Here is a 10667-nt window from a genome sequence, read left to right as displayed (position 1 = left end):
ATATGACTATATGAGATTATTATTATTATTATTAATTTTTTTAAGGGGTCACATAATTTATTTATTTCACTGTCCACGCAGCACTGCGTAAACAAATAAAAAGAAGAAACATGTTTGTTGCCTCATTCCAATAATTGTTAATTGATGTCAAATTAATAGACAAAAGAAGTTTATTAAAAAAACAATTATGATATATATTATTGTATTATTATTTGTTTCTGAAAGAAATAAAATAGATTTCAACATAAATGCACACTTAATAGATAAAATAAATTAAACAATTTATTTACAAACAACTCTTATCACAAGAAACAGTTGCAGTACGTGCACCAAATGGCTTCCTGCATCGCCTTCCTGTAGTCCGGCTCTGTTATTGCCAAGTACACTACGTTAAAGATGGAATTACAATCGGCAATCAGATACCTCAACAGGTTAAGGTAACAGAGTACCGCGTATTCCACTTCCGAGTACTTGTGCAGCGGCATGTAGAGCAAAAACGGCAACCAACTCAACACGAAAATGGCGGGAAGCGATATCCCCAAGCCTTGGTCCAACTCCTTTCCGTGTCTGTAACTGTAATAAAGTTTTAGACATTGTTGGGTGACAACTATCAGTACCATCGTGATGATGTTGTACATTAGTGAGTTGTTGTGTTCGAAGTCGTCTTCGGAGAGGCACGAGACCTGGGAGAACAGTATGGTGATGCAGATCAAAACGCAGATGATGATTTTAACTAGTACCGCCTTTTGGTTGCAGTACTCGTGGAATCCTTTGAAAAAGTTTGTTATAAACCAGTCGTTACTTACGAACGTCATAAGTACGAAACTTGTGATCAAAATACTCCATTCCAATTCATAAATGGGACACCAAACTTCTCCGTCCACTTCAATGGGAAACATCAGCTCTTTATTGGTCACCAGGTTGGTGATTGGCGACAGCACCATGAACAAACTGGTGAAAATGCACCATAAAAGTACGTAAAAGTGGAGCAAATCCTTCTTCCTCAGTTTCACGATGGCGTATATCAATACGTAGTTGGAGATAATTGATGCTAAAGCACAAACTAGTTTCAAAAATTCAAAGGTGAAGTACCAGACGGATCTAATTTTTGGTGTGTCCACCACTGTACCGTTTACTGATGTCACATTCGTTTCCATTTTGCTGCAATAAATAAAAAAGTCAATATTCAACATTGAGATGTTTCTTGTTACTTTTAAATTGTGGCGAATTGTGCTTAACGTCTCGGAAAGTTTTCACTACTTATCGGGGTCGAAACTGACTGGGGGAGTTGACGCAGATAAATGTACTAATAATAAACTAGAGATCATTCCTTTGCCTAATGTCTTGATCATTTCTGACCCTTTTCACCTGTCGTTCTTAGTGAAGTAACGTTTTCAGACAATCCGCGTTTGATTGAGGGCAAATAAGCTTTTATTTAATCGATAGTTGTGAATGAGTAAGTAGGGTATGATTTTAAATATTGATTAAAATATTTACTTACTCAAATTTTTGGTGTAAGTATTGCCACAACACGAGAGAAAAGAACTATTGTCGTGCATTTCAAGGTAAAGCTATTTATCTAATAATGCAGCTAATTTGTTATAGTGTGGGCCAGAACTGTATTGTGGTGATTATAACAGTGTATATGATATCTGAAGCACACATCTATTTTTTAAGAAATAAATAATAATATTATAATAAGATCATGTTTAGTTCACAATATTTTAGAATATAAACTAAAAAATAAAATAATATAAACTAAAAAATAAAAACATTTAAATTGTTTATTCTATTTAATACTTTACTTTAAATGTACTACAAATAATCGTTTGTTGATTACAGATTTGTCTAAAGGATGCCATTTTGAGGTATGTATATAATAATAATAAAAATACAAAAAAATATTTTTAGTAGTAGTAAATGTATAATATAAATGAAATTAAGTATTTAAATTTTTGCTTTTGATTTTTAAAAATAAAGAAAACACCTCCAAAATTGTACTTAAATTTTATTAACACAGATACATCACAAAAAAATATAAACTGAAATCAACAAATTCTGTTGTGTTCGTCTACAAAATTATCATTTAAATTATCTCTATCTTCGTCTAAAGTAGTGCCTTCGAAAAACGCGTGAATGGCAGTTCGAAAATCGACACTTAGTCTCCTCAACAAAAACACGAGTGAAAATGAACAGCTATAAGCTAAAATTTCGGTAAATATTTTCACATAGAACAAAACCAACGAAGCAGTCTCGTTGTCTATGAATATTATTATTAAATAGTGATAAACAAAGCTCGGCAACCAAGAAAACAAAATGAAACTAGATACGTACAAGGTGTAACCCTTTTTCAAGGGTGTGTTGGGAATGTTTTCGAAGCAACGCATCACCAATAAAATGGCATTACCTAGGAACATAATGAAGAAAAGGAAGTTCAGCAAGTTGTATCGTATTACCAAAATGTCCGATATAAAACAGGTGGATCCGGTGATGAAGAATTTGACCACCCCAGCCAAATAGATGCCTAAAATCAGATACTCCTGCCACTTCTCATACTTGGGGGTCACTTCAGGTTTGAAGGAGGTGATGAACCAATCGACGGCCAACATGTTTATCATAACAAAAGACATAAATAAACAAGCGTCATCCATTTCGAAAACAACACAAAATACCATCAAGTCGTACCCCCATCTTTTGATGAAAATTTGCAGGATGACGAAGACGAAGAAGGCAACGTTTGTAATACAATAGTGCATGATGTACTCGTTGATTTTCGTCTTCAGTCTCTTGAACCGATAATGAATGATGTAGATCAAAAACAAATCGGAAGCAATGGAAAGGATGTACAACGACAGTTTGATCACCATGAATATCGGTACGAGATAATCCAGGATTAAATACGGGGTGGCGGCCAAATTCCTCATTCCATGATCGTTTAAATCACCGAAGGGGTCTTCGTCTGTGTTGGTGAAGTTTTCCGGGGACGCCATTTGAATTCTGCAACAAACAAACAGAATATCTTTCATCGGGAACGAATAAACATGGATTTACTTACGTGGCTTTACGACAAACAGCAGTGCAAAGTAGTTCAAAAATCTCTCACGTCATGATAAGCAACGATTTGCGGCACATGGACCGTATTGAACATTTATGAGTCATTTAACGGAGAAGTTGTATTTTTAGATGGTGATGTTCGGACCTTTACTTGGAACGAGACTGAACGCAAAAGGATGTGGCGTAGAATACCAATTTATGAATTAAGAACCATTTAGGTCAACAAGTACTGTTGAATAAACTGCCATTTTTCAGACCAGCTCGCCCACAATTCCACGCAAAGCATGTTGTATTATTCATAATTAAATAATAATCAAATTTTTTACTAAAGATAAGATCAATTAAAATGAATAAAACTGCATTTAATTATTTTAATTAGTATATTAAACAAGTTATAAACAATACGAATTAAGTACAGAATTATATTTGGCAGTTACATAATACATATTTCTTGTACATTGAAACCTCAATGAAAATCTTATCCTTCTTCTACTTCGGACACAACTTCCAACTCGTCCTCGTAGACGTTTTGTCTCGAGCATCTCATTAAAGCCATCTTATAGTACTTGTCGTTCTTTTGCAGCACGTATAATATAACCGGTGTTGTACAGTAAGCAATGAATGTAGAAATTACCGACGTAACTTTGATAATTTCAGTTAAGATGTTGGAATACATGTAAAACTCATCAAATAGTAAGTTCGAAAGAAACGACATGAACCACAAGAACACACTATAGTTTACAACAGTTAAAATATATTTGTGCTTTGAGCTTTCGTACGGAGACTTGTTCTTCCAGATATACAAATTAATAATAATTAAAACTAAGACAACAACTACGTAAGCGACGCGGGTCCAGAAGTTCTCTATTTTGATTTCATCTTGTTGACAGTATCTATATCCATGTAACGAAGTCCAAGCAATTAAAAGCACGTAAAACAATAAAAAAATGTAATGTAAATACTTGGAGTACGCAGCTAAAACATCGTACTGGTATACCTGCAGAAACCAATGCAGTAGAAGCGCTAATTTTATCAAGAAATTGAACAACAACGCTCCTATCTGTATTTGGTACATAATACAAGAAGTCATATTTATTGGGTTGCCTTCGAACAACAATTGTATACCTGGATAACATATGAAATACAAAATGTCTATTATAGAAAAGTGTACTATGAAAATGTTGATGTACGTCCTCATCATTTTGTACTTTAGCACGGAGACTATGAGGAAGATGTCGATTGTAACGGATATTAAGCCCATCAGCATGCGAATCACTACAAGGATTAGAGTGAAGATGCTGAGGTACACTGTACTGTGTGCATGATTTTCCAGTTCCGCATCTTCGAAGAGTTCATCCTCCCAATTGGTAAAGTTTTCCACTATCCCCATTTAGAACTGAAACAGTTTCGTAACACTTAATGATGTGACACAACGTTAGAGTTTCATGAAGGAGTCTTCAATAAGACACGGTTTAAAAGTAAATAACATTGTTTATTGATACAATTAACATTTATATAAATAATTTAGGGTTCCCTATCAATGATATTCGAGGCTTCGATTCTGTAGTTCATGTCATCCGAGTCGTCGAGATTTTCAGCCTCGTAAGTGTTAAGGTTGGACTTAAAAATCTTGCTGAAGGCCATTTTGAAGTACTTGTCCTTTTTAACCAGAACGAACACCACTATAATGTTCGCCATGCTTCCCAATAGTGAAAACGGGTAAAACAAAATCTCAACGTATGAAATCAACGTAAACCATTTGTACCAAAAAAATGCGTCCACCATGTCGGACAACACGCACTCCGGAAGCCAACAAAAGACAATAATATTCGCAACCAGTACACAGTATTTGGTTTTGGACGCTTCGATGGATACAGGGTTTCTGGCCAGATAAATATCACACACCACCATAATCAAAAGACTCAAGTAGTAAACAAATCTGACCGACCACATGAAAGTTTCCTTTGTCGTCGTACACCCCACGAAATGGGCAACCCAAAATGAAAAATAAATGGCATAGGCAATCGGTATTGAATATTTGAAGAAGGGTTTCGTTCTAGCTAACCAACTGGATTTGAATGTTACTAAAGTCCATTCCAAAGTCATTATTGGAGACACCAAGAACATGAAGCACATTGTTGAGATCTCTAACGGGTATGACCAACAATGTATCTTTGGAATCAAAATAAAGATATAGAGGATTTCAACAACCACAGCTACTGAATAACTAATTACACTTGCTATTGCCAGATGTAATATGTACATGTTAATGTGTGTCCTAAGACGTTTAAATTTTATCATCGTTATTATTAAAAAAAGATTAGCACAAAATCCCAATAAATCAATCAAGAATGCAGCAAAGCTGTACGTTATGCTTATTACATTACTTGAATTCGTTACGGTTATGTTAGAGTAATTTAGATAAACTTCACCAAATGGGTCGGGATCCATGTTATGTCTGAAAAAGAAAAGAAAGGCTTAGATATAAAGAAGAGGAAACTACAATATATAAAAAATATAAAATGAAGATCTAACGAATTATGAAATATATAAACTAATACACTGTTCTCTCTCATTCTAGATATGCCCAAATCATTAAATGGTAATGTTTCTGGGACCTTCAGCAGCTTCTATTAAACGCCATCCAGAAATGCTTACAGTAAAGTCCCACTAAATAAATGAAAACATTTCTAACAGTTTAACCAGTAACATTCCAGTGTTTAAAATAATAAGGTTTTCATCTAAATGGACGTCCTGTAGTAGAGCATTGACAATGAATTGTGGTGAACAAATGTATATGACCAGGTTTGTTACTTTTACAACGTAAAATTATTTAGTGGTCTCCTCTTGCAAGTTGCCTCTAATTACATTAATAATTGCTAATAATATTACCTTAATACCCTTAAAGTACTATTTAATTGCATGTGCATTGCAATCACATATTGTAAGGATGCCTAAACAATAAAATGAGTACCAATAATTAAGCCGATTTGCCAATGAAAGGAATATCCAGACAGTAGATACAATCCAAATGAGTATACGCCATTAAAAAACTTGACTAGAAATATAATTTTATTAGTATGTATTATAAAATATAAAATAAAATAAAACTAGTGAATATTCATGTACTAGGATCTCTCATATCTTCGATGTCTTCAGAAGAATTGTCTAAATCATTATCATCATCATAATTACTTCTCTTAAAACTTCTAACATATGCCATCTTAAAGTACTTGTTGAGACGGCCCAGCAAATAACACCCCAGTATTGGATAAATATGAGTTAAAAATACAGTAATTTTTCCTAGTATTTCCAAAATAAAAAAAAGAATTGGATGTATCTTTTGATGGGCGTGGTGCATTAAGCTGAAGACAATAAAAAGTGGTGCCCAAGAGAAGACGTACAGATTTGCCATTGTAACAACATACATTGTCTTTTTGAATTCATAGGGTACTTTGGTTTTACCTATGATTATATCCAACAGTATTATTAAGCAACAAATTATAGAGTAGCATATACGAAACATAAAACCATCAGCGTTGAAAATAATGTTGTGGCACTGTACGCCGTATAATATAAAAATTATTAAGCCCAATAAAAGTAACAGTCCTAAGAAATACTTATGAATTTTCTGAGCTTTTTTAAAATATGTACACTGATACATCGATAAAGTCCACTCTAATAACATGAAAAAAGATATTATGAACGTCATCATTAACGAGATGCTTCGTAAATGACTTGCCCAACACCAAATAACTTCTTGCTGTACGAACATGTACAGAATCTGCATAAGTAGGGCCGCTATGTGATAGCATGTCAATAAAATGGAAAGTGTGCAAATATACGCGTTGTCTCTAGTCCTCAATCTTTTAAATCTGATAATGGTTATAGCCACAAAAAGACTTGCAGCAACTCCCACTAATCCAGTATAAAATAACATTAACTCGAAGGCCCTGTCCATGACTTCTGGCATATGTACCCTTGACCAATTCACAGATGCATCTTTAAACACATCGTCCATCACTGCAGTCAAATTATCGTCTTCACTCATTTTTATCTGAAAATTAATTTGGTCCATTAATCCATACATAACTCTATTGACTAAACCAACACCAGAAATTTGAATTTATGGTCTTCGACTGTGTTAACCATGAAAGTCTGAAAATGGCAAATGATGCACAATCAAATTGTTACCATGATAATCCACATACATAAATAAAACATAATTTTTTTTTAATTTTTATTGAACAACATATAACGTCAAAAATAAATAAATAAGCGTCTACTAAAACTAGACAGAAGTGTCTGTAATTATTAATCACATTTAGTTTACAAAAATTTGAGGAGCACCTCGACTGATAGTTAGTCCGTCCTCTTCCTTTTCATCATCGGAGGCAACGTCCAAGTCGTCCGTGTCGTAATTCTTCACCGACTTTTTGAAAGTTCTGTCGAATGCCATCTTGAAATGTTTGTTACGACGACCGAGCAAATAACAAGCAATAATTCCACTCAGATGGCCGAAAGCCGTGCACAATCTGGTTACTACAAACAAAATTTGCACCAAGATCGAATGGTCCGTGTAATTTAAATTTTCGTTTATTAAACTGTATAAGAGATATGATGGCAGCCAGGCGTAAACAAACAAGTTTGCCATTGTGACGGCATAAATCGTTTTGGTGGACTCGTATGGCACTTTACTTTTGGCTATGATTATGTCCAGTATTGCTACTGACACACATATGGCAATGTAACCAATGTTATACAGCAACACATCCGTAACAAAGAAACTAAACTGGCAGTCCAAACCATGTAGTAACCAAATTATTACGCCGAGTACATAGAGGAAACCAATGAAGTATTTGTGGACGCTTCCAGTGCGTACCATGAAGTTGGTTTTAAACGCCATTAGTGTCCAATCTAGTAACATACAGAAGGACATGACGAAGACCATAAATATGGCAGCGCTTTCTAAATGATATGACCAGCACCATACGTACTCGTATTTGGTGAAAACAAATAAAATGTCCAAAATTGGATTGCTGAGATAGTACACAACAGTTAACACAGCAATATTGAAGATATAAGTGTTGATCCTGGTCCTCAGTCTTTTGAATCTACGTATGGTTATGGCCAAGAAAAGGGTCGAGGCGAATCCGATGATGCCAGTGAAAAACATCATCAACACAAAAATGTTTTCTGCAATACCTGGCCTATGCACCTCACCCCATTCCACATATGCCTCGTCAAATATATTGTCCATGGCTTCAGATAAATTATTGTTTTCGGCCATTGCGATCTGAAAATGAATTTGATTCGGTGAAAACATTGAGACAAGTCACCGCAAAATGTAAGCACCAGATGATTGAGACTTACCTGGGTTGTGTGAGGATCAATACTGTATCACTGTTATTAAATAACGAATTCGAAAACCATTGCATTCAAACAGAAGTGTGTCAAAGGTTATAAACAAATTGGAATTTGGCTTATCGTTAATTGTTTATCTCCGATCTATTTACATGCGTTGCTCGTGCTTTAAATTACCGAATTGTGTAATTTTATAATAACAGAGGCGGACGACTTCTATTTAAATGTACCCACGAATGTGAACTTAGTCAAAGTGCAGGTGTTAAATATTGCCGCGACACGAAAATCAATTTCTTGCCGAATTTATATCAAAATTAAATTGAAAGGTAGCGAATGCAGCAACCAAAAAAGAAGCTAGCTTAGTTAGTACTCTGAAGCCAGGAGAATGGCAAATTAAATCCCAACGTGTATGAGATATAGATGGAATTGTACGTGAAATAGTTTATTAGTTAAGGTCATAAAACTGTGGACTTACATTGTTGTCGGAACTGTGAACACTACGCACCAAAATATTTTCCACTCAGACAACGAATGCTGTAATTAAAGCAGTAACGTCGTACGCCTACCAACTTTGATGACTGAAATGTGTGTTAACAAAACTCTCATATTTATCTGCTGTTATCACACAATTTCTTATCCGTTCATTTGGTGGAATGAAACAAATAACAAATAGTGAAAAACAAAATCTTTCTTGCAAATCAAATTTCGCAGTCTTTAAGATAATATGATAAATATTTTGATCCATTTTTCCAGGAAACTATAACCAATGAAAATAAGGACCAAAAAAATTGTTATTTGTTAATATGGAAATTAGTGATTGATAAATGTTTTCAGCAATACATGACCAATGAAAGTAAGAACCAATCTAATAAAATTAATATATTGATTAATTGTTTTATGAAAATAAAAAGTAAAATAAAATAATTAATTTAGAAAATTAAATTTGCATGTTATAGAATATGAAATGAATTAATAAGAAATTCTTATTTTTGTTCACATACATTTTTTTCGTTTGGACCATTTACCTTCACTCTAGCAAATAGTAATATTTTTCATTTTTATTAACATTTTTCCAGGAAATCCTAACTAATTATTTGGCAATCTGAAAGTTAATGAGTGAATGTTTCCAGGGAATGACCGATGGAGATAAAAAGCCAATCAAATAAGAGAATTACGGTGATTATTGTAATTGTTTATCTCAACATTGAGAGAATTATAAATAAAATATAATTTATTTAAAAATTGATATTATATGACATGGAATATATGATTAAATTATTATTGCAACTACACTGGCATATACATTTCAACTTTTGAAATATAAAAATTGTTGTGTGCTCAATAAAAAAATAATATTCTTTTGTCTTATGATCATCTTTTTTTTGAGTCGTCTTAAATTAACTGAAACTGCGATTAAGATGACAACAATACATTTAAATCCATTCAATTTCACTTCTACTACTTATACTGCTGTAAGCATGTCGGTGTCGCGAACGTACGAGATTTCACTCATCCAAAAAGTGTCTAAGGCGCCACAGCACATTGCGCGTGCGCCATTCATGAACATGTCGGTGACGCAAACCCATAAGGTACCAAAAAGTGCCCAACGCGACTAAGGAAGATTTCACTTCAATAAAATTTTGAATTTTATATGAGATATTTCCAACTCTACTACTAATAACAGCATCACACCTTTTGTTCATAAGCAAAATATGGGTTCGAATTTCATTTTGATCCAAATTCTCCCAAATTTTTAAGTAGATACCCTCTTAGTAATTCAGACGGTTAATATGGTCTCTTAAACGTCTCCCTCTATTGGATTAAGGTCTGGGCTACGAGCTGGCCAGGCCATAGCATTAATCCCAATGTTATCAAGATAATTTCAGACAACTGCGTTGTATGTGGTCATTCATTATCCCGTATTAGTAAAAATACTGAACCTTCATCACCACCAAATTGGTATTGGGTTAAGGTATGAGTACCAACCCAACATACCAATGTGCTGCTAAAGAAACGCCTATCCACATCATAATTGAATACATAAGAAATAAAGCAGCATTTATGAAGTTACATTGAGCATATCGTTCATTTGGACGTCAAAACACACGAACGTGTCTATCGTATGTGCAGAATCTAGATTCATCTGTAAACAGAACTCGTTCCCAATTCGGTTCTAACCAATTAACGTGCTCTTTAGCAAAATTTAGCCGAGCTCTGCGATGATCCACGGTTGAGGCCGGGCCATTAGC

The 10667-nt window shown here is 34.2% G+C and overlaps 4 protein-coding genes across 12 annotated transcripts in view; 1 reads left to right on the top strand and 3 right to left on the bottom strand.

Annotated features, from left to right (window-relative positions):
* The window catches only part of LOC109599566 (somatostatin receptor type 2-like), a 226400-nt gene that overhangs the window by 178666 nt on the left and 37067 nt on the right, over positions 1 to 10667 (top strand). For all 6 annotated transcript variants that reach the window (XR_007548094.1, XM_049967544.1, XM_049967542.1 and 3 more), the window contains one exon: positions 1843 to 1868. The gene's annotated coding sequence lies outside the window, so the exon portion shown is untranslated. The remainder of the gene's footprint in view (positions 1 to 1842; positions 1869 to 10667) is intronic.
* On the bottom strand, positions 186 to 1536 carry LOC109599586 (uncharacterized). Its single transcript, XM_020015598.2, has 2 exons — positions 1502 to 1536; positions 186 to 1161 (listed from the first exon to the last, which is right to left on the bottom strand). Exon 2 carries the CDS (start codon positions 1155 to 1157, stop codon positions 303 to 305), a length of 855 nt encoding a protein of 284 aa, XP_019871157.2. The 5' UTR covers positions 1158 to 1161; positions 1502 to 1536; the 3' UTR covers positions 186 to 302.
* On the bottom strand, positions 1993 to 3308 carry LOC126265600 (uncharacterized). The gene is made up of 2 exons (XM_049967550.1): positions 3056 to 3308; positions 1993 to 2997 (listed from the first exon to the last, which is right to left on the bottom strand). The coding sequence occupies exon 2, from the start codon at positions 2988 to 2990 to the stop codon at positions 2049 to 2051; it is 942 nt and encodes a 313-aa protein (XP_049823507.1). The 5' UTR covers positions 2991 to 2997; positions 3056 to 3308; the 3' UTR covers positions 1993 to 2048.
* LOC109599583 (somatostatin receptor type 2) lies at positions 3416 to 9197 on the bottom strand. Of its 4 annotated transcripts, XM_049967547.1 has the most exons (3): positions 8894 to 9170; positions 5947 to 7111; positions 4526 to 5512 (listed from the first exon to the last, which is right to left on the bottom strand). In XM_049967547.1, exons 2-3 carry the CDS (start codon positions 5982 to 5984, stop codon positions 4579 to 4581), a joined length of 972 nt encoding a protein of 323 aa, XP_049823504.1. In that variant the 5' UTR covers positions 5985 to 7111; positions 8894 to 9170; the 3' UTR covers positions 4526 to 4578. The 4 variants fall into 4 exon arrangements, with proteins under 4 accessions (XP_049823506.1, XP_049823504.1, XP_049823505.1 ...); XM_049967549.1 differs by lacking the exons at positions 4526 to 5512; positions 5947 to 7111 and adding an exon at positions 3416 to 4450 and having other exon boundaries at positions 8894 to 9197; XM_049967548.1 differs by lacking the exon at positions 5947 to 7111 and having other exon boundaries at positions 8894 to 9159.

The sequence above is a fragment of the Aethina tumida genome, chromosome 5 (assembly GCF_024364675.1).
Source record: "Aethina tumida isolate Nest 87 chromosome 5, icAetTumi1.1, whole genome shotgun sequence".
In the NCBI taxonomy this organism is placed as follows: domain Eukaryota; kingdom Metazoa; phylum Arthropoda; class Insecta; order Coleoptera; family Nitidulidae; genus Aethina; species Aethina tumida.
Note: the sequence above shows the minus strand (reverse complement) of the source record. Positions and strands in the feature narration are given on the sequence as shown.

Excerpts from the sequence above, each read along its gene's own strand:
- LOC109599586 (XM_020015598.2), bottom strand. The coding sequence starts at position 1,157 with ATGGAAACGAATGTGACATCAGTAAACGGTACAGTGGTGGACACACCA.
- LOC126265600 (XM_049967550.1), bottom strand. The coding sequence starts at position 2,990 with ATGGCGTCCCCGGAAAACTTCACCAACACAGACGAAGACCCCTTCGGT.
- LOC109599583 (XM_049967547.1), bottom strand. The coding sequence starts at position 5,984 with ATGCACATGCAATTAAATAGTACTTTAAGGGTATTAAG. Across the intron at positions 5,513-5,946 it reads AGTACTTTAAGGGTATTAAG|ACATAACATGGATCCCGACC; the intron begins GTAATATTATTA and ends TTTCTTTTTCAG.